At 42.2% G+C, this 26,904-nt stretch overlaps 1 protein-coding gene across 1 annotated transcript in view; it reads right to left on the bottom strand.

The window, feature by feature from the left end:
* Positions 1–6,763: 6,763 nt before the first annotated feature.
* map2k6 (mitogen-activated protein kinase kinase 6) overlaps positions 6,764–26,904 on the bottom strand; it is a 41,352-nt gene continuing 21,211 nt past the window's right edge. Inside the window, exons 4-12 of the mRNA XM_078279997.1 lie at positions 26,619–26,732; positions 25,410–25,529; positions 23,350–23,466; positions 23,090–23,141; positions 20,320–20,447; positions 19,306–19,383; positions 18,165–18,304; positions 15,418–15,463; positions 6,764–13,549 (exon numbers count right to left, since the gene is read on the bottom strand). Coding sequence (XP_078136123.1) covers positions 13,472–13,549; positions 15,418–15,463; positions 18,165–18,304; positions 19,306–19,383; positions 20,320–20,447; positions 23,090–23,141; positions 23,350–23,466; positions 25,410–25,529; positions 26,619–26,732 — 873 coding nt within the window. The 3' untranslated portion in view covers positions 6,764–13,471. The remainder of the gene's footprint in view (positions 13,550–15,417; positions 15,464–18,164; positions 18,305–19,305; positions 19,384–20,319; positions 20,448–23,089; positions 23,142–23,349; positions 23,467–25,409; positions 25,530–26,618; positions 26,733–26,904) is intronic.

The following is a 26,904-nucleotide window of genomic DNA, read 5'->3' as shown; positions in this document are numbered from 1 at the left end:
GTTCGTAAAATATGAGATTGTATTCTGAACGAGCCACCATTATGCCCGGTTGAAAAATCCGGGAGCAGCCAGTCTCATGTGACGTGTTCGTCCAATCAGCTGCCGGTTTTCATTTTTTGGGCGACAATACAGATTAGCGCTGCCTGCTGTTATGGAGACATATTACACGCTCAAGTCAGCATTGCTGTTCTGAGGCACGTTTTGGACCTCAGAGAGCCGACTGATCAGTCCGACTGCCTTTTCTGCCAATGGTCGGCCGTCGGTTAGTGTGTCAGGGGCTTAAAAGCACTGAGTGAAACGGTAAACAAAGCTTGCCCCTGCTCACAGTAAGATAAAGGTTTGCCCAGAGCGCTGTGAAGTGAAAGAGGAAGCTCAAATGACGTCGGAGGATGATGGAGTAAACAGATAGCTGGAGCATAAAAAAGCAGCCATGCAGTTGTAGCCTAGAGTTGTTAAAAATAAGCAGAACAGCATTCCAGTGACACCGGATAGTGTTGGGCATTTGGAAAAAAGCTGGCTTCCCCAGACTCTGACCATAGCTTTGAGAGCGAGGGGAGTGTCCGGGTTCAGAGGGTGGGAAGTAGGCTGACGGACAATCCTCCTGTCCTAGTAAACAATAAACAAATATTGTATCAAAAGAGGAAAAAAAAAAAAGGTCCAAGGCTTCTTCTACTATTGTAAGGAGTTGTAATCATGGTGTCTACTAAAGGGGGGACACTGTGTCTTGAGGGCTACACCATGAAGAAGGCCATTGTGTGCCGCTACACGTGGGTTGCTGCCCATCTATTTTTTATGTACTAAGAATCTAGATGAAATAGATATTTAAATAAAGGCTTTTGAAAAAACATTTTCTAGAAGAGTGCCTTGGACCTTTTTTTTAAGACTTTTAAGATTTTTTGGGGGGATTTCAGCCTTCAATGGATAGATCAGCTGGATATGACAGTGGTGAGAGAGGGGGAAGACGTAGAAAATCGTCACAAGTCGGACTCGTATCCTGGACCTTCTGCGTCCAGGCATACACCTCTATATATGTGCGCTTGTTCTACCAACTGATCTAACCCACCACCCCATGTCTGGGTAAAAAAAAAAAAAAAAAGCTGCACACTGGTAGGAAGAGGGATTTCTAAACTGCACTTTCTGTCCTATAAGACCGTGACTTCTTCAAACTGTGGTATACCTTGAAACTGGTAAATGGTCCCATGCCTAGTGTGAAGTAGGCTGACGGACAATCCTCTAGTCCTAGTAAAACAATTCAATTTCAATTCAATTCAATAAAAATAAATGTATCATTTGTCCAGTTTTTTATTCTACTTTCTAAGAAAGCAGGATGGGGGCTTTCCTAACTGTAGGATGAACTTTGTTCCCCGAAGAATGAGAGATGGTCGTAAAAGGAAGGAAGGCGTTTGCGGTGCAGCACGGAGCCAAAAATATTCACCTCCAGACTTAAAAGTCTGAGCCTAAGAATTGACTTCAGGGAAGGAGGGATGTGCGTCAAAACCCACTGTATGTCAGAGCAGGTGGTGTGTGAGAAAAACGAGGAGTAACAGGTAGTTTGCTTTGCCCTGGGGGTCCAATCACCTCCCAGCACACTGTTTAGGCTTTCTTGGCTTTGTTTGGCTTTTCATCTCTCTCTCATCTTGCTTTTTGTTTGTCTGGGTGTGCAGGAGATTCTGTGTTTTTATTTTCTTTTTCTGCACGCAATATCCTCATACTGTACAGTACGTGCACGGAAGTTCAACGGGTCTAGTTCCCAGCCCTGAAGCACACCGCCGCACAGAGCTGCTGCGGCTACGTGACTTTTCTCTGGCTTCCAGAGGAGATTCCCGTCCCAGCCAGGCAACGAGGGCAATAAAAAGACAGGACAGACACAAAGAAAAAGAAAGAACACAGACAACAATTTGGTTAAATGCATATGTCTTGGTGACTTCTGTTCTAGTTCAGAGATCTGTCATCTTTAGACCCCCTACTACATATTGTATAAAATGACGTTGCTTATTATATTGAGCCAACAACAAAGTGTAGGGCAGCCTAAAGCCTTTATACATACAGTACCTTCTTAGTGCATAGAATACTAAGCTATTAAAATAATTGTTGGCATGATTTTATAAATCATGTTTTAATGTTAAACATACATTTAGCACAGTGAATCCTTTGGAATAACTGTATCTGTGGATCTTAATGACTACCTTACCTATGGGCCAATAAGCCTATCATCAATGTCTTTTTTTTTCATAAATAGGCTGATTTATATTTGCTAATAATTTGTTTGATTCATGTTAAGACATTTTAATTTTTGAAAAAAAAACGTTCCAAAGTTGCAAAGCAATTCCCTTCATTTTGCCAGATCATGGTCTAGTACCGAAAAGTCACCTACTAGTAAATACAATTTTAGGCACTGTGCGGGAGTTTCTTTGCAACTTTTGACTTACTTATCCCCCTCCGATGCACCTGCCTCACACTATAGATGTGCGAAGTATTTTTCTGTACTGAAAAAAATTTAATTAACAATAATTTGGTGGCACCCCTGCAGTAACTCTGAGGATGCCCTAGGGGCCCCAGACCCCCTGTTGAAGATCTCTGTTTTAAATGTCCAGTGTGCGGGAATTTCTCCCATCTAGCATTGAGATCATATATCAATCAACTCTCTCACACCACGCAGTTCAAAGTACGTGTTACAGCTACGGTAGCCTTCACGCTTCAAAAAGCCGGTCTCTTGCTCTTTACAACATCCTTTTTCTTTTTCTGGGCGAAGAAGAAGACTCCTGTTCCTGAAATTTGGATTTTGAATACGTGTGGTCCTCCATGTTTCCTTCTTCAAACTTGCAGCGGGCCGGGAAGCTACGATACCCGTTAGCAGCATTAGCAGCAGCTGTGAGTTTATCATGTGACAGAGAAAACGTGAAAGGTGGAGCAGTATGTCCTGTATGTCCCTTACCGACTAACGTATTTCAAGGTGGAGCATGAATATGGAGCGTCTACGCAAATGTAAAATGTCAAGCCAATAGGAATACTTGGAATTGATGGTGGTGGTAAATATTCATGAAAAAGGACAAGTTTGTGAACGGGCAACACAGATTTTGATAATGAACAACTAAACACGTTACACACTGGACCTTTAAAGCATCCTGAAACCTTTAGTCATTTTACCCTTTGGCCTCCCAAAATAAAAGACAAGCTGAAACAACAGAGCAGACACGGATCTTATTGTGTAAAAATACCTCTTTTTTTTTTATTGAATTTCCATCATTACAATTGCACATAATCAGTTTGAGCAATCTAAAATATTTATAGAAATTCATTGAGCTCTAAATGAACAGTCATCAGTCAGAGGCTTTAGAGATGTGTACATATACTGAGAACTTCACTTTCCATTGGGGCAAAGAGCTGTAGCCACGGTAACCCTCCCCGAAACCCACCCAATAGCAACGAAAGACCCTCTTCCACATACAGTAGCATCTCTGAATACGTCTTAATCTGAAAAACCCTCACCCCAAAAAAAAACAACAACACAACACCGCAACATCAGAAGTCACATACAGCTACGTGTGTACCAGCAGTTTACCACCTGCAACAGAGACACAGAAAGCTCCACGGGTCACAAGTCATGTCGTAGTATTCGACCCCGAGAACCCTCAAAGTGTTGTGCAATAGATGAGTAAAACAAAGCGTTCAAGAAACCTCAGCACAGTTCTCACACACACACACACACACACACACACACACACACACACACACGTTTGTGGCACTATTTTTGTGGGGACCCGTCACTGACATAATGCATTCCCTAACCCCTAACCCTAATCCCTAACCCTTCCCTAGCACCTTAACCATCACCACTAAATGCCTAACCTTAACCCTTACCTTCACCCTAACCAGAACCTCATTCTAACCCTAATCCTAAAACCAAGTCTTAACCCTCAGACAGACCTTTAAACTTGTGGGGTCCAGCATTTTGGCCCCACAAAGCTGTCGGGACCCCACAAGTATACTGGACTCCTGGTTTTTGGACCCCACAAATATAGTTAAACCCACACAAAGCGCACACACACACACACACACACACACACAGATAAAACCTGCAGAACACAAATCTGTAAAGGGCTGGAAGCGTTATGCACAGGCTTTTGGATTTTTTTTTATGCATCCGTTGACACGTTTTGAGGATGAGGAAGAAGGTGAGCAAAATTTCCTCCGATTCTCTCCAAGCTTTCAATCTCTATCAGAACTTCAAACACTTGAAAAAAGCGGCATCATGTTCCAGTAAAAGCCGCTCGCCTACTGGATATTCCCAACGCATCATCCAGAAATACATGCCTGTTGTCGGGCACTTAATTTAACTCAGAGGTTAAGAGGGGGGATTCATGATGGGATATGACAATAATCGCCCGAGAAAGACAGTTTCCACTCGGACGTCCTGCCCCTGTTAACCCCCAGCGGCAGAGGTTTACTCAGCAGGTGAACAAGAGCCACTAATAGACTCGCAGATGGGAATTCCCATATGCAAGCAGACATATATGGATGCGCACACAAAGCCTGACATGTTAGAGAAGCTGTGATGAAAATAAAAATCCCCCCAAAAAAAAAAAAAAAAAGACCTTTTCTTGATGCAGGTTTGGAGAAAGCTGATGACTGTTTTATCTGTGACTTGCTTCATTATTTCCCCTGAGAGGAACAGCAGGAAAAGGCCGGCGCTGCCGTCTGGCCAGTATACCGATCATGGGACACGCACGCACGCGCACACACACACACACACACACACAGCGTTTCACTATCTTTGTGGGGACCCGTCATTGACATAATGCATTCCCTAGCCCCTTACCCTAACCTTAACCATCCCAACTAAATGCCTAACCTTAACCCTTACCCTCACCCTAACCAGAACCTCATTCTAACCCTAATCCTAAAACCAAGTCTTAACCCTCAAACAGTCCTTTAACATTGTGGGGTCCAGTATTTTGGCCCCACAAAGCTGTCGGGACCCCACAAGTATACTGTATTCCCGGTTTTTTATTCCCACAAATATAGTTAAACAAGACCTCACACACACACACACACACACACACACACAGGAAAATGCCATGTACAGGGTGATTGGACTCAAATCTTTTCTCATTACATTACACTAAAGATGTAATATAAGTCAACTATGACCAGAAGTATCGGAGCTGTTTTTACTGAGCAGAAGAAATGAACAGCGAGTGTGGAGTCAGAAGGTTCTGAGTGCAGCTTTTGGGAAACTGAGCCTTACATATTTGAGTGACGATCTGACAAAAACAGCTCCGTGAATTATCTTTTCGGAAATGATTTAACAAAAGTAAACACACCCCCCCTTTAAAAAGTACATACCTTTAGACAACCATACATTCACTTCATACAATAATAATAATAATAGGTGGTTACTGTAAATTCTCAAATAATAGCCAGAATGTGGCCTATCAGTTGGTAAAGCCAGAAAAACTAAACTAATCCCTTTACTAAGAGCTCTGTAAAGTGTCCATACTTCATACTAATGTAAAATACATTATATTACCATGTTTTGGAAGTACTTTGTTGCAGTTGGTATAGAAGGCGTTAATGTACTTTATCATTTTGTACTAACAGAAACAAAAATCCAAATTATCAGATGTTAATTCAACATAAATCTCGCATTTGCCATACCTCTCCACAGTGCAGTGCTGTAGTATGGTCTGGCTACGCCACTTATCTATTCAGGGATAGGGGGAAAAAACACTCTGGGTTGTTTGTATTTCTTTAAACCAATCACAAGTGTTCTGGGCGGCACTACCTGGCACATATTCATCCCAGCTTCATGTTAAAGTTACCCAGTAGAGTTGTTGTCCACTAGTGGCGCTACTGAGCAACGGTTTTACAAGCAGGTCCCCATTTTGTTTTTATGTTCTACACGTGCAAGAGTGTGCATGCGCAGAGAAACGTTTCTATCCTACTGATCAACAGTTAGCGGTGAGAACGTGCCAAAAAGCCACGCAAAGTGCCAGCGAAGACAGTGAAGAAGACCAGCTAGTAAATCGTTAGCCGATTCTTTAAAAAAAAAAATCATATCTTAAATAAAAGCCTCTGTAGGTGAGGAAAACACAGCTACTATTTGAAAAATGTCAATATTGCAATTTCATGAAAAACAACATCAGAACCTTTTCATTCCAATCTCTCTCTCAAAAAGCCCAAAACACTTTAGAACCGAATTAATGTCCACCTAGGCCGCAACCTTTAATGTTCAAAACGACAGGTTTCTACAGTAGCTCACGTAAAATGTGACTGTGTGATCCTCAGCACAGCGCAAAACATCACAGCAACATGCAGTGTCAGTGTCCCAGAGAGGAACTGAAGGAAAAAAACTGTGTGTAAGCGTCATTCACAAAGACGGAAGAGGAGAAGCGTTTAAATGTAAATGTTTACCACAGAAAAGCATCGTCAGATCACTGCTGTGAGACCATGCAGGTGATGATGCATGTATGAAAGGGGAACATGCAATAATCAGGAGGGCTGCACACACTGTCCCCCTCCTCAAAGACTCCCCGTCCCCTGAATTCTCAACAAGTCCTTCGAACCATAGGCCGATATACTGTAGATTTTATAGTTTATTTCTACCCTCTAATACGACCCACAGAAATGTTTTCCATCCTCATATCTAAACCAGAGACCGTCGGTCACGATTTTGGATGTAACGGTCGCCGTTTTAAACACGTTAACGTTGTGAAACGGTAGCAGTTTAGTTATGTTCAGGCACAAAAACTCTTCGGTTATGTTTACAAAAAAAAAAAAAACTTGCCGTTTACTTAAATTTTTTTAAACGGGACTCCATGGTCTCCTGGGTGAAAGTCCTGTGTTTGTTTGACCCATCCAACACCCCCGTCCTGCCTCCTTATGAGGAACGTGGCGCTCTTATACTGTGTCACCTTACTTCCTGCTTTGCGCCTGTCGTAACTACTACGGCCGCTAGAGGGCGCCGCCACTATAAACCTAAAGATGAGTCGTAATTGCTGCTCGAACAAACGACCTATGGGAGCGTTTTTCAGCGGAGGATCATCTCAAGCTTGCGTTTCTGCTCTCTCTCCCTTTGGTCATTCTCGCTAAATAACTAAAAAGTGATGCTGATTATCTGACTAACAAAGAGGACTCTGGTAGAGCTCTCATAATGAGATCCTCAGGTGCTTAGGAATTCGAAGTAATGACAACACATGAAACAAGCCTCCCGTGAAAGCGCAACGCCCCCACCCCTCCTCCACGCAGTTGCTAGTAGTCAAGGAGGACACAGAGGATTAAAAAGAGGTCATGTGAGAGTTGTGTTGAGCCGATAGTCTTAATTAGCTTTGTATCAACTCATTTGGCAATGGCTTAAATCTAAACGGAGGTTCATTAATATAAAAAAAATACGCACTAAAGCTTTAACAGCATGCAGGACGGACACGACGAACCTGTGAGGGGCCTTGCCGCACCTAAACAACATTTAACTCGGCTGAATGAAGTGTGACTTGAATTTGTCTAATTTCATCATGCAATAGAGCACTAAGGGCAATTAGAGTTTCTCAAGAGTATATTTCCATCTTTGGCACAAAAACATACTAATGAGGAAGCCCTTGAGGTTCTCATTATGGTGGCTGGCAGTGAAGTTTCTCTGACAGTTTGCCACCTACCCTCTGACTCAGCTTCATTGCAAATGAAAGTGGAAAAATGAGACGCACATAGGGGTGAAAACGCAACCACTTCCACCGCATGAGCCGGCTGCCGTGAAAAGGTTGGAAACCACGAAGAGATGAACTAATGGAGGAGGGTGACACTTTCGTAGGGCAAAGGCAAGCTTTACGAGCCATTTGTTTTGTTGGTGACACTTTCAGGAGTTACCTGGTGGGCAGTGAGCTAAAAGCCCAGCTGGGAGCAGATTATGGTGTGAAGGGTGAAAGGAAAGTTAGTCTGCTATAAACAGGAAACCCCCTGCTGAACGTGTTTAAACCAACTGGACAAAGGACAAAAAGGATTTTTTTGAATGGTGACAAAACCAGAATATTATGTCAAGAAATAAAAAATGCTAATGATGATACTGAACCTCAGACAGTACAACCTGGTGTAGTTCTTTAAAGGCCCGATCTGTAATCCTTTTGTGTTTTACGACTACAGTAGTCTGTATCGACGACGTTACATTTCAAGGATTGTTCAGGTGCTGTCGGAAATTCCGCCGGATGTCCCTCATTTCGGCCGGATGTCCGTCACCTTCCTCCTGGATTTATGAGGTTAACTACTCCTCAGATCTCTGCAGGGTAAATCCAGACAGCTTCTGGATTTACCCGAGATCTGAGGAGCAGTTAACTAGCGAGACTATCTGTCCAATCTGAGTTTTCTGTTGCACGACTAAAACTACTTTTGAATGTACACATGTTCCACCAAAACAAGTTCCTTCCTGAGACTATTTAGCAGAGGCACTGTGGCTCCGTCTGCCACTTAGCGCCACCCAAGATGAATGTGATTGGTTTAAAGAAATGCCAATAAACCAGAGCACGTTTTTCTCCCATCCCGGAATGCTGTGTGGACTAGCCAGACCCTCCTCCGCAGCGCTGTGGAGGAGGGTCTGGCAACGCGAGACTACAACTACATTTACTGCGTTTGACGACTTTGCCGACTAAAAATATTATTGATGATGAACATGATTAAAAATGTTAATTCTCTGTCTATTTTCCTGCTGTTTATATATTTATAAAGTAAACCCATTAACAGTGTGAGAAAACATTACTGAAAGCTGCACTCATCAATATTTTTATATTTAACCCTCTGAGGTCTAAGGACATTTTTATATTCCTTTTTAAATTCACATTTTAAGGATATCTGCATATAACCGGATCCCCATGTGTTTCATATCAAAATGTTCAGAACAAACTCAGCTTTCTGTATAGTGAGGCCCACATTTGTTCCAGAGCAATGTTTAAAGAGATAATTTGGTCCTAAAGCTGAAAAGTTGATGTTTGCTTTAAAGATTTCTCAAATCTAATGTGAGAACAAACCTACACTCAATTATTTTGGTGCTTGAAATGAGTTTACAAAAATCTTGGGTTCACAAACGTAGCGTAATATATGAATGAAATAGTAAAAAAAAATTCCAAAATTAAATTTTGTAATATCGCTTGTTGAGTAGGAGTATTGTCAAACATACTTGGACTCGCCGGTGCGTCTTTTGTCCTCAGAGGGTTAAAGTTCCAGCAGCAGGCAGCTATTTTTAGTTTGAAAAAAACTTTAAAAAAACCGACTGTACGCTACCTGCTCAGCACTGAACGGCAGAGAAACAAAGTTAGAGAGCTAGCTGGTGAACATAGCCGAGGCGAGCATTAAGCAACTGAAGAATCAGATAGTCCCCTAAGGAGTTGGTGGAGACACAGAAAACGGAGCTAAAAGAGAAAGTGAATTCATACCCAAACTATTTTATAAGGTAAAAAATATGCAGAGGGTGGAAAATGGTCCAATGCCCCCAAAAAACAAGAACAATCCCTGTTATTTTACACACTGTTGGACTGTTTTGAAGGTACCTGAAGGTTTTTTTTTAGGGCGTTATTTCTGTAAATGACCACATGACTAAAAGACAAATCTAATCTATTCATACATGTATTTTTCATGTTCAAAATCTGTGGTAGTGTCCTGCAATGTTACAATCCTTTTTGTCTTTTTCAAATGACAGATTGAGCTTCAAAGCAACAATCAAACCCCTTGGACACAGTCAAACAATGCTCAGCGGAAATGGACTGAAGACGGACACAAATGCATCAAAACATCAAGTGATAACCCAGAAACAAAACATTTATAGGCAAGAAGAGGATGCCATTCTTTCCAACTGTGACAATACCCTGCCATCCTGCCACTTACAGTATTTTCAAGATTCCCATTTCGTCGTAAGCGTCAGCTGAGCTCTATGGATTCAGCCTGAAGCTTCCTGCCATCAGAAACCAACGTGCGGAAGAAAAAAAAAAGCCAAGAGCCAAGGCAACAATAGAGATGAGTACAAATGAGTTGAAGAAATAAGAAATACTGTTAATGTCCACAGAGAAACACAAAGTGATGAAAGCAAACAGGAAGTGGAATTCTGATCACGTGAGTGTGAAGCGAGAGGACGCTGATCTGATGGGAGAAGCAGAGATCACTGCAGCATCCTTGTTACAACATATTACTTTTCGTAGTTGTTTTCTATACAGAGGCACATAGAAGGCTACAGTTTAAACGCATTTATGTGTTTGAGCCAAGAAGAACCGAAAAACAAACACACACACACGCACACACACAAGAAGTCTCTGATGGATCGCTCAAGTTTTCAGAGGGAAAACAGCAGTTGTAATAAATAAAAGAAACTGCAGTAAATATGTCTGGGGAGGGGGGTGGGGATAAAAACTGGATCTACATAAGACACAACAATAATTCATATAATATTAATAATATTAATAATAGCAATAATGTCCAGTTCTTTTCATGTTGAACATGGAGTGTAGAGGGTTGAGATTGGCTCAGTACAGACAACAGGGAGAAGACGGGCAATCTTCTCCCACAACTGACCACAATGTCAACACACACACACACACACACACACACACACACACACACACCTCACTTCAAAATGTGTGTGTGTGTCATGTAGGGCTGCATGATTCATCCGACTTCAATCACAATTTGGCCTCGTAGCACCGGTGTAATCTCGCTACACCCAGTGTGTTTGCATGAGCAGGGCGGTCCGCTGTGTCAGACTAAGCTCATTTAAGAACGACACTAAACTAATTTCCCCTAAAATAGCATCCACGAGTGACAGCGTCACATCTGACGATGAACACCAGAGCTGCAAAGATTAAATCGATAAAATCTAGTAGTTGTCAAATATTAATTTCATCGCCAACTATTTTGATAGTCGATTAATCGGTTTTGAGTCTTTTTTTTTTTTTTTTTTTTTAAATGAAAAACATATCTGATTGCAGCTTATTGAAGCAACACTATGTAACCGTTCCGGCTTCGGTCCCCCTAAAGGTTGGAAGCGGAATTGTCCATTACATTACATTGTCCAGTTAATTCGAACTACAGACCTTCCAACCTGTAGGGGGACCGAAGCGGGAAAAGTTATATAGTGTTGCTTTAAATATATATAAATATTTTCTTGTTTCTTCTCTCCTCTGTGACAGTAAACTCTGGGGAAAACTGATCCACATTTTCTGACATTTTATAGACCAAACAATTGGTTACTCGAGAAAATTATCGATGAAAATAATAGTTATGTCACAGCCCTAATGAACACGTGATGGGGTGTTTCCCTCACTTTCTTTTTGGACATCGTGATTGGGAGACTCCCCGGCAATTTCAATTGATTAAAACTTCTCTTTCCAATCTTCAGAAATAACTTCCGTCGCTATTCATGCAAACCACCGAGTGGAACACTATGAAAGCCTTCGAGGACACCCTGTCTGAAGGTGTGCCCCATAAAGCCCTAGTAAGTACAATTCATCACGTCTCTTCCCTGTCTATGGCGGTAAGGTTTTCGTCTTGCCTTGATGTGTGGCCACTTGGAACAGCTTTAAAACACTCGCTGGAACGACACGTCATTCCAACTAGCTTGCTTCAAAGCACACCCCGGATTCAACAGGTCACAACACAGAGTGGCACAGCACAATTCATTTGCACAAAATATGTGGCGACATAGTGACTATTTGCGGGTCATTGGGTTACCGTTATGTAGTCTACATCCTCGACGTTCCACTTCCGGGATTGCTCCGGTGACGCAGGAAATTCCACCGGATGCGTGTCTTTTCGCCAATGTCTGTTTCCGTCCGCTTTCTTTGTGTTGGCGTTCTAACCTCTGGTGGATTTGTGAGGACTATGGTTAACTGCTCCTCAGATCTCTGCAGGGTAAATCCAGACAGCTAGCTAGACTATCTGTCCAATCTGAGTTTTCTCTCGCACGACTATTTTTACAGCGGCTCCATGTGGAGCTTAGCGCCGCCCAAGACGATTCTGATTGGTTTAAAGAAATGCCAATAAACCAGAACATGTTTTTCTCCCATCCACCAGAACCTCCTCTGCTCCGCAGCGTGAGAGACTCCCGTTCTGTAACCCAAAGGCAAATCTACCGATTGCAGAGATTCGACTGAAAATTTCAGACAGAAATGTCACTCTTTAAAAAGGCGGTGTGACCTTTGTCATTGTCAGAATCAAGAATAATAAATGTATCAAACCAAAGTTAGCCATCTGAACCACGACAGAACACAATACGAAGGTACCAAAGCTACAAAAACTACTGAAAAACTCCCTGCCTGTACGCCACAAACCACTGAGAAGCAGGCACCGTTGTGAGTCCATTGAAAAGAAACAATTTTGGTCCAAAATTGTGCCTTGAACCCTGTTTGTTGGGCCCTTAATGCCGTCTCAAAAATCAATGACGAAATGAGTCAGAATCAAGGAAATAAATCCAACCAAAGTTCTGACAAAACTTTTTTGGAACTTTGAAAAAAAAGCCTCACTTTTTTTTGTGAGCAAGGAACCTGTTTCCGATGTTAACACAATGAGCAAATGTATGTGCTGTGCACGCTGTGTTCGGACAAACCACCTACTGCATCCAAACGCTACAACCAAGTACAATATGAAGGTACCACGGCAACCACCCAATAATCCTGCCGCCTGGACACAAAAAACATAAATAATAGAAGCGTGACTACTCTCGCAGGCATGATGAGACTGCAGAGGAAACACTTCATTACCACAGGAATCGCAAGAGAAAATCATCTCCACTCTGTGCACAAAAATCACAATTTTATCCAAAATCAGGCAGCCACACACACACACACACACACACACACACACACACAGGCAGCCAACAACTGTTCCTCATCGGAGCCTGTTTTCACCCAGCGATATATTCTGTACATGCAGTCAATTAATAAACCAATGCAACACTTGCTTTGAGTATACAAACATTTAGATTATACATAGATAGCATTATATCATTCATCTTTTTTTCTTTTTTCTTTTTTTATAATGTGTGCCTCTTTTCGCTTCTGTTATTCAGCACAAAAAAAATAAACGTGAGTTTGACCGTGACGACAGGCTGAACTCCACACGGTAGAACTCGCTGTCTAACGTTTTGCGTAGCAGGTGGTGGGACACATCTTACCAAAGAGGGACTTTTTTTTTTGTTGTTGCATACGGACATCTTAAATAATTCCAGATTATGTGTGAGGCACCCCGTCCCTCCCCAACATCCCTCCCATGTCAGGTAATGTACAGAGGACACAGATGCCAGGTAGGGGGGCGGGGTGGGGGACAAACTCCTGGTTCTGCTTGATCAGCTTCTCCTCTGGGCTCCGTCCGTCTGTTTCTGGAGGGAGGGGGTTGGGGGTGGGCGGAGCCCTGCAGGTAACAGGGGGCTGGATGCTTTTTGTTTGTTGTATTTTCTTTTTTCTTTATTACAGATCTTCCCTCCCTCCTGTGCAAGGGTGGCGACTCAGTCCCCCAAGATGACTTTCACAAAGCTGGCCACGTCGGTTTCTTTGGCCTCATGGGAGGTGAAGAAGGGATGTTGCTGAGGAGAAAAAAGACATTTATTTAGTCAATTAGAAGCAGGGTTTCCCCCAGAAAAGTTGTTTAGCCCGGTGGCGTGTCTTTTTTTCCCCGACGAGGGCCCGGCTGGGGCCACTCACAGACGCGTTATTATGGAACCCACGCAACTTCTAGGCAAGACCCGCCTTTCAATAGCATTCACACACTACTATTGGCCAGGCGTCCATGCTTACGCGAGGAAACGTAACCCGATTTATTCATGTCCTATCCCCTGACCAATCGGCTATCCTAACCTTAAATCACTTGAGGTCAATGCCTAACCCCAACCAATCGAGCTGTTTCTTGGGGCGGGACTTGCCTATGGGATCCATAACAATTCATCACAGATGTAGAGTCCAGTAGTTTCTGTGATAACAGCATCATAGGTAGAATCGCAAAATTGAGAATTTAAAAAAGCTATGACAGACTCCATAGGGTTCTACATTAAGTCAGTTCTAAAAGCTAACTGGAGATTTGAAAATATGACTAATGTTATGTCTAAGTGTCAAACCGAGCCGCCCCAGCTTAACTGTAGTTTTAAAAAACGTCTTAAAAATACATAAAAAAATGATTCCCAGTGGCTTAGCCCCGGTGGTCCACCAGGCATGCAATACCTGGGGGGGAACCCTGAGAAGTCCTTAAAACAAATCAGATCTGTGTAATATTAGGGCTTCTTGATTATGGAAAAAATCATAATCACAATTATTTTGGTCAGTATTGGAATCGCGGTTATTTAACACAATGACTCGTTCGAAATCGCGATTAAAATTGGATTAGTTGCGCAGCCCTATGTAAAATGACAACTGATTTACTGTATGTAATGAGGCCTCTACAGCAGATAATCTAAAGGAGAGGACTTTCAGCCACATGGAAATAATGGTGTTAGTGCGCCCTCCAGTGTCTGGTTAACAGTATTACAACATGCATGCAGGTTATGCATCTGATCTGTTGAAACAGCCAGGGGTGGAATGTAACTAAGTACATTACTCAAGTACTGTACTTAAGTACAAATTTCAAGTACTTGTACTTTACTTGAGTTATTTCTTTTCAGGCCACTTTCTACTTCTACTCCGCTACATTTCAGAGAGAAATATTGTACTTTTTACTCCACTACATTCATCTGTTACAGCTTTAGTTACTAGTTACTTTACACATTAAGATTTCTGCAGACAAATCACACGTAGCTTATAAAATAAGATGTTTTATTATATACTACCCAACACTAATTGGCCTACAGTCCAGGTGAAATGATTAGACCATAAAACACAACTGGTTGGATCCTTTAAACCATTCTACACAAATGGGAGGATTTTTCTGCATTGAGTACTTTTACCTTTAAGACTTTAAGTACATTTTCCTGATGATACTTACATACTTTTACTTAAGTAACATTTTCAATGCAGGACTTTTACTTGTAACAAAGTATTTTTACAGTGTGGTATTAGTACTTTTACTTAAATAAAGGATCTGAATACTTCTTCCACCACTGGTAACAAGTACATTGACTAGTTGAAGTACTGTACTAAAGTAAACATTTGAGATACTTGTACTTTACTCAAGTCTTTTCTTTTCATGCCACTTTCTACTTCTACTCGGCTACATTTCAGAGAGAAATTTGTACTTTTTACTCCACTACATTCATCTGTTACAGCTTTAGTTACTAGTTACTTTACACGTTAAGACTTCTGAACATAGCCATACTGAGAAATACAGAGAGAGTTGTGTGGAGCTGATAGTCATTGATATCAAAAAGTTACACACTAAAGCTTTAAGTAAAGGATCTGAATACTTCTTCCACCGCTGGAAACAGCAGAATGACGACAACATGACAACATATTTTTGAACACTCACCATGAGTTCTGTGTAAGTCGGCCGCTCTTTGGAGACTTTCTTTAAGCTGCGGAAGCAGAAAGCATCATCAACATGAATTCATAACATTCATCACCGACACCGCAGAACATGCACTGGACTCCTTCTCCAGCCTTCAGTCTCAGAGCACAGCTTTTTATTCCAAGTCTGAATTCCACAGCAGTATGGAGTTCCTTTTTTTACTTTCATTTTTTTTCCATCATTTCCTCAAATTCAACAGAATGTGTGGAGAGAGAAAGGATGTGAGGAATGTCGGGGTGCCTTTAAATGTGCCGACAGGACAAAAAGACTTCAGTGGTGTTGGAAACCGTTCCCTATCACTGAAATACTGCACTCTGTAGTGTGTTTGCCATTTTGTAGTGGTGTTCGAAGTCTCCACGGTTAATTTTATTCATTATATAGTCCACTATAAAATACCCACAATGCACAGCTAATTTGAGTGAACATACGACATCCCGTACACCACTGTTGTGAAATGTTTGTTTAAAGCACTTGAATAAGAAATTCATGTTGTTTAGTTTAAAACTAAAGGAAATGGTAAATTATGTGTGATTCAAACTCACTATTTACATTATTTACAGCTGATATGTGAAAAGGTACACAACCTTATTTGTTTAACACTAATTTAGTTTTACAAGAAGTGCTTTTATTTTGAAGTAGCCTACACGGAAGTTGTCTGTTGTGTACTCTTGCTAGCTTGTACTGAGATGAACGTGAGACGCTACATGCAAAACATGTCCGTCAAGCTTAAGTTATTCTCTTTCTTGTTTGTAAAAGTAACAGTAAATGTTTACAATGCAACGCAGTCGCATTTTCCCCGAGGAGGAGAAGAAGAAGCAGGAGGACCCGTGGAAACTAAAAGGAAAAATGGAGCGGGCCTTTGGAAATGGAACATGCACGAGCCTAGGAGCATTTTACTAATGCTCTGTTAAAATAACAATGAAATGCTGCGTTACTGACTTTAGACCAAGTTTTTGTTGGTTAATGGCGCGATCACTTCCCATTGCCTCAAGATAGCAATACGCCCAGAAGGCACCTGAACACATGTCCCTGTAAGACCAGCACGCCCAGAATGCACCTGAACACACCTCCCTGTAAGACCAGCACGCCCAGAATGAACCTGAACACACCTCCCTGTAAGACCAGCACGCCCATGGGAGCACAGATGGGCGCAGGTGCATTTGTTATTTAAACGTGCTGGGCCGGAAATTGCAAGATAGGGCCCACCGAGTTTACGTTGCTATGGACGCAGGATTCAAACCGTAGAGACAGAACAGACTATTTTCAGTAACACTTTACTTGAAGGTATCTGTGTGACATGACACTTTCATGAACACATGAACCCTAACCCTAAGAAGAGGGGTTAGGGTGCCCATCCCGGGCGTTGTGTTTTAACTAGAGATGGTCCGATACCATTTTTTGCTTCCTGATACCGATTCTGATACCTGAACTTGCGTATCGGCCGATAGCGAGTACCGATCTGATACCAGTGTGTCATATATTTTATTATGTTTTAACAACTGTATACTACTATCCCTGTATGGATGTGATATGATTTCTATCTTTGTTGTCGGTCTGGCTCAGGTTAAACTCTTTGTGAAACATGAACGCCACAGAACTTTCTTTTATTCTCCAGTTTGACAGTCAGTTATAACGGAAAAAGAACATAAACTACTTTAATGTAGATTTCCTTTAGGGCTTTATTACGTGGTATCGGATCGGTGCATAAACTCCAGTACTTCCCGATACCAACATTTTAGGCAGTATCGGAGCTGATACCGATACTGGTATCGGTATCGGAACATCTCTAGTTTTAACCCTAAGTCTAACTTGTCATGACAAAAACCGAATGACACTTACTGACAGAAGCGTTATGTCTTAAACGTTTATGACTTTTTTTATAATGTTTATGACACGTTCATGACAGTGTCACGTCACTCTTATGTAGATACCTCACAACAACAACAACAACAAGAGCGTCACAATGAACTCAATCTGATAAAAGGGGAAATTAACTGAAGCCCACTCAGCTGTAATCAACACACATTTCTATCTGATTTATTGTGGCTTTGTTAAAGGGCACATTGACTGGCGTCTCAGCCTTGAGTGGGTTAAAAATAAAGAAGAACACAATCAAAAATGTTGGAACTAGAGCCCGACCGATACAATTTTTTTAAGGCCGATATCGATACAGATATTTGGTGATTTAAAAATCTGATATTCCGAGATATCGGCCAATATATATTAAAAAAAAAATAATCCAGAAACGCGTTACAAAACATAACATAACATTAGTTATTTGTAGTTATTTATGAGTCCTCACTAAAATAATATAATAATGCACTTTAAAAATAAACTTGCTTGTTTTATTGTCACAACAGAACTGAGAAACATCAAAATTATTAAAGTTCTGATAAATAAAATGTATAACAATACAAACTTAAGATTTAATTTAAACCCGAGTGTTGCCAACAGGGACGTCATAGAGCGCCCTCTGGGGGACAGACTATGCAACGCCAACACTCAGAACATGGTTGAAGGGGGTTTCGTCCGTTTTCATTTTATGTTTTAAATATTAATTTATCGGCCGTTATAAATGCCAATACCGATAGTTTGGAAAATGCCTAATATCGGCCCGCTGACATATCGGTCGGGCTCTAGTTGGAACCTGGATGTTTTCTGGCTGATAAAAAAAATGAAATGGGACTGAACAACAGAAAAGGACGCACCACAGAGAGCTGAAGTCCACAAAGTTGGGGGAGAAGTGGTCGGCAGGAAGCTGGGGCGAAGGTTCTTCCACCACCTGCTTCAGCTGCTGGAAGGGCGTGCCCCACGAGTCGTACGGGAAGCGCAGGATGGCCAGCTCGATCTGAAAGAGAGGCCACAGGAACACTGAGAACATGAACCGCACCGGAACATTAGGATCCAATCTCCAGCTAGATTCTCAATCGATTCGCTGGTTAAAAATCCATCTTTGTTTGAGTGATCTGATATCGATTAATAAATCCAGAAATCGATCTTTTAACATATGCCTTTTTCACCATGTTATAGTTGTATAGTTGGACGTGTCCTTATTTGCACCGTGGGTCGGAGAGAAACATATTTTCAATTGCACTGTATGTCTGGCACATATTGCAGAATTGACAAATAAAGTTGACTTGACTTAACATTATGGCATATCCCATAATTTCCTTGTATCGTGCAGCCCTAGGCAATATCCAGCCCTACTTCAGACAAAAACTCTGCTTCACGTTGTAGTTCTTTCAGTATACAGCACACAGGTGGCTCTTACGTTCTCAAGGAGCACCAGATGCTCTGAAATCACCCGAAAACACACTGATTGCTCATCCAGTTCTGATGACATCTTGGAGTTAAGCTATAAACTCCCATCCTGCAGAATTCATAATGAAATTGTTTCTCCAAAAGCTGAACAGTTTTTTTTTCTTCTTCTTCCCTTTTCACTTCTCTCACCAAACACTTAGCGCTCCTATTGCCACTTAAATTAGACTTGTGCTGGAACACTCGATGGGAAATTGTCACATATTGCAGCTGAATCCTTGACGCCGAAATATTCTCTGGTCTGAGTTGGAAATGTGCTAATGAGAAAGCTATGAATATTTAACAACTCATAATGAAACGTCTAGACACTCGTTCGTCTCGAGCCAGGCCTCACAGAACCAGATTTCTTTTTTGTTTTAAAGTAAGAATCATTTTTTTTACCCTGCACATACTCTTATTATTTTCTGCAATAATTAAAGACTTTTAGAAAAACTGAGATGAACAAATTCAGGACAACTAAACATGTCAGTGAGATTAAGGGGTTTCAAATATAAATTCACACTGAAATAAAGAACAAAAAAGGTGATGTACCATCGTGATTCCTAAACTCCAGATGTCAGATTTGACGCTGTAGCCTTTCTGGTTCGTCTCGGGGTTGATCCTCTCCGGCTGCGGGAAAACAAGTAAGAAAGATGTCACGTATGGTAGTGGTTGTCAGGGACGACCTGCACGCTTCCCTGTCATCCTAAACATCTTGCGCGCATACGCACGCAACGCACGGAATCTTTTGAAGTGTGGTTGTATGAGCTACCAGCTATAGTAGATGGCGGGACTAACGAAACTAAATATGGAATAATAGTGGAATATTGGTGTGCATGTATACCCATTGTCACTTTCTTTAAAATTAAGCTTCAGGTTTGTCGGTTGTAAAACAAGTTCAATGACAGCACACTGAGGGCCCTATATTTAACGATCTAAGTGCACGGCGTGAAGCGCCTGGCGCAGGTATGTTTAGGGCGTGTCCAAATCCACTTTTGCTAGCTTGACGGCGGAAAAAAGGGTCCGTGCGCCGGGCGCATGGTTCAAAAGGGTTGTTCTTAGTGTCTTCATTAATCAGAGGTGTGTTTTGGGCGTAACATGCAATAAACCAATCAGAGATCATCTCCCATTCCCTTTAAAAGCCAGGCGCGTTTGGACCTTGGTACATTGCTATTATGATGGAGGATTTACACCGTAATATTTGTATTTGTGTGTGCTGCTGTGCGTCCCTGTGTGTGTAACAAGCATAGTGTGCGCGCACTGTGCACGAGCCTAGGAGCATTTTACTAATGCTCTGTTAAAATAACAATGAAATGCTGTGTTATTGACTTTAGACCAGGTTTTTGTTGGTCAATGGCGCGATCACTTCCTGCTGCCTCAAGATAGCAATACGCCCAGAATGCACCTGAACACACCTCCCTATTTAAACGACGCGGGCGCTGGACGGGAAATTGACAACTGCGTCGGTCTTAAACTAGCAAAGACACTTGCGTCGGGCTTCATGCTGCGCTGTGCCGGGTGCAAGATAGGGCCCTGAATGTGTTTGTTTGGTCTCTTCCTGCTTACCGCCATGTAGGGTTTGCAGCCAGCGTCCATGGTTTTAGCCACCGAGTCGACCAGGTAGCCGCTGATGCCAAAGTCGCACATCTTCACCTGGCCCTGGGTGTTGATCAGCACGTTGGAGGGCTTCACATCTGCAACCAGAGAGACAAAGACAACGGTTTTATGGTTATTTGAATAACATTTTGACACTGATCCAGGGTACAAGCGGCCAAAATGGGTTTCCTCAGGAGGGTGGCTGGCGTCTCCCTTAGAGATAGGGTGAGAAGCTCAGTTATCCGTGAGGAGCACGGAGTAGAGCCGCTGCTCCTTCGCGTCGAAAGGAGCCAGTTCAGGTGGTTCGGGCATCTGGTAAGGATGCCCCCTGGGTGCCTCCCTAGGGAGGTGTTCCAGGCACGTCCAGCTGGGAGGAGGTCTTGGGGAAGACCCAGGACTAGGTGGAGTGATTATATCTCCAACCTGGCCTAGGAACGCCTCGGGATCCCCGACTCGGAGCTGGTTAATGTGGCTCGGGAAAGGGAAGTTTGGGGTCCCCTGCTGGAGCTGCTACCCCCGCGACCCGATACCGGATAAGCGGACGAAGATGGATGGATGGATGGACTGACACTGCGGTTGCTGCTCAACACCGACTGTGTGACTTTATTTCTGTCGCTTTCTGAACGATTACATGAAGCTGTGATGCAACCTGAGCCACACAGTGGTCGCCACCGGGGCCACATGATGACACATCATGCTCATTTTCAGGTTCATACTTGTATTTGGGGTTTCTACTAGAACATGTTTACATGCTTTAATGTTCAAAACACATACTCATACTGTCTGTTACCTGTATTCACCCTCTGTCTGAAATGCTCTGTTTTAGCGCCTGTGTCTGCCCCCCCTACTGAATAAGCCCGGTCTGCTCTGATTGGGCAGCGTTTCAAGGTCTCTTCACCGTCATTGCAGCCAGGGCATGACTGTAACGACACTGTAGCAGCACTTTCTACCTATATATAGTATAGTACTGAAGTCCTAAAGATTTGTTTAAAGGCACAGATTCTGAATATGGGCTGTGTGCATTTCTCTGTAAATTGAGCGTTTTGATACTTTCGCAGTATTTATATAGCACCTCGACCTTTCTTTATGATAAAAAAGACATGGAAATCGGACTTCTTCGATTATGGGACCTTTAAGAGCTTTTTAATGCGGCCGCTTGGAGGCAGCAGAACAAAATGAAAACTGATCATGTAGTGTACAGCTGCCTGCTGGATATGACACTGATAAAAGCACGGTAAGGGCGCAATTAGAACAGGAACCAGCGATCCGACGATTTTCCACAGGGTTGTGCGGCGGTGGGAGTGTCAATGAAACGGCCCATTTGTGTGACGTCCTGTTGTGTTCTTTAACACCCCCAATGTAGCACAAGTAGACTTTATATTTCACAGTTCCTGTTTTACGTCCGATTGTTTATAGATCATTTGTAGATCTTTGTAGACGTTTGCGACCGCACCTGAAGGCAGCTTCATTTCACGGATGAAGTGAGAAAGAAAACAGACAAGGCGAATGTGCTTTGTTGTCGCAGGAAACAGTCAGCTGTTCCACTCCCGGACAGTTCAGTGCTTTTTTTTACCCTCATAGTGTTTTAAACTTTCTTGTAGCAGCAATAGAGGCAGTGATGTTTCCTGTATACTGTACGGGACTCTCACAGACGCAGGCAGTGTAAATACGAGATGTTCCGATACCAGTATCGGAAAAGCCTCCGATACTGCTACACACAAAATGCTGGTATCAGTATCGGAAAGTACCAGAGTTTATGCACCGATCCGATACCACGTAATTTAGCCCCAAAGAAAAAATCTACCTCAAAGTAGTTTATTTATGTTGTTTTTTCCTGTATGTATGACTGACAAAACTAGATAATAAAAGTAAGTTCTGTAGTGTTCATTGTTTGGGTTTGTTCATGTTCCACAAAAGGTTTAACCCGAGCCAGGCCGAACAACAAATATAGAAATCATATCACATCCATACAGGGATCGCAGTATACAGCTGTTAAAACATAATAAGATATATGACACGCTGGTATCAGATCAGTACTCGGTGTCGGCCGATTCGCAAGTTCAGGTATCAGAATCGGTATCAGTATCAGGAAGGAAAGAATGGTATCGGACCAACTCCAGTGGGAATGCAGGCTAAAGCTGCGGGTCCGAAAACTAAAAGAGTGAGCTGATAGATAGTGAGCTGATAGATACTTATCCGTGAGTCCCTGTGAGGCATTTAAACGTTTGTCCTTACGAATGAATTGATAAATGCAGCTTTTAATGGAGATGAATTTGAAGTCCGTAGTGCTTGACGTCAAAAATGATAATGTAACCTTGACAAAAGTAAAAGCAGACTGGATGTTCACTGTAATGGATTTAATGACTCATGCTCGTTTCAAGAGTCTGCTGATAGATTTTGATATCATACGGAAATTAATGGAAACCAATGGCTGCCTGGAAGGTCAGAAAAAAAGACATTAAATTTATATATATATATATATATATATATATATATATATATATATATATATATATATATATATATATATATATATATATATAACACAGCAGCATACAAGACTTTTAGCTAATGGGCTAAAACTTGCCAAACACAGCGAAAGCCCTTTAAAAAGAGCTGGGTGGAGTAAAGAGAAAAAGAAAACAAAGAAAGCAGCTCAGTGCAGTGAGGATGCATCACACAGAAATGGATATTGACACTGTTTCTGAGAGGTTTAATGGGTTTCCACTCGGGCTCTTACCTCTGTGTATGACTTGCAGATTGCTGTGCAGATGCTCCAAAGCTTTTACTATCTGTAATAACAAAGCCCGTTAATAAGCAAATTGGAGTTACATAACAAATATCTGTCTTCCTACCTACCTTCCTATCATCCATCCATCCATCCATTGATCTATCTATCAATCATTCATCCATCAATCTACCATCTATCTCTCTATCCATCTATCTACCATTCATCCATCCATCCTTCCATTGTGTTCAAAGTGTTTTAAGTGAACCCACCGAGACAGCGATCTTTCCCAGGATGTCCTCGGGGATGGTCATGCCTTTCTCGATCACCTGCTTGTAGAACTTGTCGAGCGATGTGTCCATCAGCTCCATGCAGATCCAAACGTCACCCTGGCAACGCACAAGTCAAATTTTAGACAGAGATCCCGAAAAATGGCAACAAAGCACCAGGTTGCATTCCAGATGCACGGTAAGCGACAGATTTTCCAGTGTTTATTGTCACGGCGAGTTTCAGTACATTACCAAAACAATACTGTTACTTTGAGAAATATGAACATTTCTTCCTACAAAACTCATTTTTTCTGTTAACAAACATCAAAACTTCTCATCTAAATCAGACCTGCCAACCTTGAAGAAATGTTATGAGTAAAAAATAGCCTAACTGTTACCTTTATCTTAGGTTAATCAGCACCTGGCCTGTCTAAAACCTTCTAGTTTTCTAGCCATTCCACAATTTTTCTAAGGATGGCGGATGTGATAGGCTAGCCTATTGACACTATGAACATGTTTTTCTTATCATCCTTTTATTTTTAATATCATTATGTTTGGGGGGGGGTGGGTATTTGCAAGAGTGCATGGCTTGTAGCCTGGAGACCTCCTGTCTCATGCTCCTCCCGTCTCATGCCTGGGCATGTCCAACGGTAAATTTAGATGTTCAGAATACAACGGTAAATTTAGATGTTCAGAATAGCCTACGGAATCGTGAATTATTTTCTAAATTAAGTCACAGATAAGTTAGTGAGCATGGGAGGCATGAGACAAGAGGTCTGCAGGCTGCAGCCATACCCGACTCAGTATTTGCGTGTGGGACTGTGTTCGTTACCTGTTGTCCCTTCGTGAATGATATCGATGTCTGTCTTGCACACGGTGCAGATTGCGTGATGAGGTAGCCTGGACATGTGGAGGCAAGGCCATCTCTCCCGATAGCTGTCAAGAAATCGCTGTGGTTTCCGAACCTTTCTTTGAGGCGGTTCAGCCATGGCATGCAAGCCCACAGTTATCCGGACAGTCTAGCCTGCTTGAGGCACTGAATTGAATTAAACGCGCGAAGCATTTGGCTAGGAGGGGCAGGTGGGCAGAGGGTTAAAATACAGCGCTCTGATTGGCCGAAAGCTTGTCACTCCACTTACACGCTGTGGCTCAGCGTCAGAATCAACGTCATAGATGTAGATTGCATAGAAACTTAAACCGGCGAAATGAAAGATGCAACAAAATGCGTACCTAAAGAGCAGCGAACCATACAAGCGTACTTAAGGGTCAAAATGCGTGCCGAGTACGAAAAATGCGTACATGTTGGCAGGTCTGCTAAATACATATTCTAAAATTCATTATTAACTATTTAAATCAGAACCTTTCTGCCCCAAAACGTTACCACCATCATGAATGAGAGCAGACATTCAAAGCTAATAGTGCTTTCCATTTACCTCGGAAGCCGGAGCTGGGAAAGACGTCACACCCGAGTTGAATCTGTTCAATTTACCGATTTTTCATTGTGGGGTTAGCGCTAGCCAGGTTAGCCGTTGTAAGCAATACCAGTTAATAACAATGCATTAAAATGTTTTTTTGTGTGCATACAAACAGCATAAAAACATGTCCACAGATAGAAGTTGGACAGGACTGTGTGTACAATGGATTTTTAGTGAGACACAAATAAGACAGAAGTGCAAAAAACTGTACGTTACTACAGCTTTCACAACTGTTGATACACGGTGCAGCCAGGTTGGATTTTGAGCTGAGTTTGTACGACTTCCCAACTCAGGGGGCTTGTTTCCGATTTGGAAATTTCGACCTCTGAGAACAAATGGAACACACTAGAACTTTTGGTTGTGCAGCAATTCTAAAAAGGTACTGTGGTTTGTTGGTTAAGGTTCTAATTAGACTAGATGCTACTGATTCCATTTTTATTTATAGTGTCAAATCATAACAGGAGTTATCTCAGGACACTTTACAGATAGAGTAGGTCTAGACCACTCTCTATAATTTACAGAGACCCAACAATTCCCCCCAAGAGCAAGCATTTGGTGCTAGTGTGCTGCATCTGTACAACGTGTCACCTCTCTGAACAGGGCTCCGTAGAAGGTGACGGTGTAGAAACAGTCTACCGTCCTCATGGAGATGTCCAGGTCCATGAGCAGCCTCTTCTGCTCCTGAGTGTTCACGGTGGCGCGGATCCGCTGAGGGAGGACAGGAAGTTTAACGGTCAAAACAACAGAGAGGGAGATGATAGGCAATCCCCATTCATGTATACAGTATGTGTACTTAAGTATGTTTATATATATATATATATGTGTGAATTGTACATATAATACATCAATATAGCAAATTGTATATAGTTAGTTGGCATCGTATGACAGTAAACAGGGTCAGGAAGGGAACTGATGAACATTAATTACTGAGCTGTGGAGAAGGAGTAGGATAAATTAAGTTTATACTCTTTCCTACTCCTCAGGCATGTCTATGCTGGTTACTATATTACATGTTATGTAACATGCGTTTAATTATATTTAGCTCATTTGCGAACTAATGAATAATCCTTTTTTGTTTTTGTTTTGTTTATTTCATTTTGATAGGTCTGAAATACATTTCTTTATTCTTTCATTCATGTTGGCATATTCATGTTTTTCTTCTTGATTGCTTATTTGCAGAAAAACAGAATATGTGCAGTGGTAAAAAAGAAAAGAAAAAGATCTCTCTTTCTTCGTGCATACGTCACTTGAACAGATCGAGGACACTGTATTCTGATGCAAGTTAGTCTCGCTTTGCCAGACCTTCCTCCACAGCGCTGAGGAAGAAGGTCTGGCTAGTCCACACAGCATTCCTGGATTTAAACCAATTACAATTGTCTTGGGCGGTGCTAAACGCAGAGTGGAGCCATAGTGCCTCTGCAAAATAGCCTCGGGAAGGAACTTGTTTTGGTGGAACGTGTGTACGTTCAAAAGTAGTTTTAGTCGTGCAACAGAAAACTCCGATTGGACAGATAGTCTAGCTAGCTGTCTGGATTTACCCTGCAGAGATCTGAGGAGCAGTTAACCATAGTCCTCACAAATCCACCGGAGGTTAGAACGCCAACACAGAGAAAGAGGAAGGTAACGGACATTCGTCTGAAAAGAGGGACATCCAGCGGAATTTCCAGCGGCAACGGAGCAATTCTGGAAGTGGAACATCGGGGATATAGACTAGATGCAAGTTAATATGAATGCGGCCTTTAGAGATACTTGGTCATATAACTAACACCTTTAGTCGGCCGTCCTGTGGTCACTCACCTTCACAGCCATGATCAGGCCACTGGGCACGTGCCTCATCTTGTCCACGACACCGTACGCTCCGCGGCCGAGCTCGCAGATCTGCTCCAGGTCATCTGCCTTCACCTCGAAGTTCTGCTCCGGACAAAAGAAGAGAACACGGTCAGATCATGAGAGGTGGATGCAAAGGTTTGTCAAAAATGAATGGAGTAACGATAGGGCTGCAACTAACGATTATTTTCATTGTCGATTAATCTGTGGAATATCTTCTGGGTGTATCGATAAATTCTTTGGTCTATAAAATGTC

This window comes from Sander vitreus, chromosome 21, assembly GCF_031162955.1.
Source record: "Sander vitreus isolate 19-12246 chromosome 21, sanVit1, whole genome shotgun sequence".
Classification (NCBI taxonomy): domain Eukaryota; kingdom Metazoa; phylum Chordata; class Actinopteri; order Perciformes; family Percidae; genus Sander; species Sander vitreus.
Note: the sequence above shows the minus strand (reverse complement) of the source record. Positions and strands in the feature narration are given on the sequence as shown.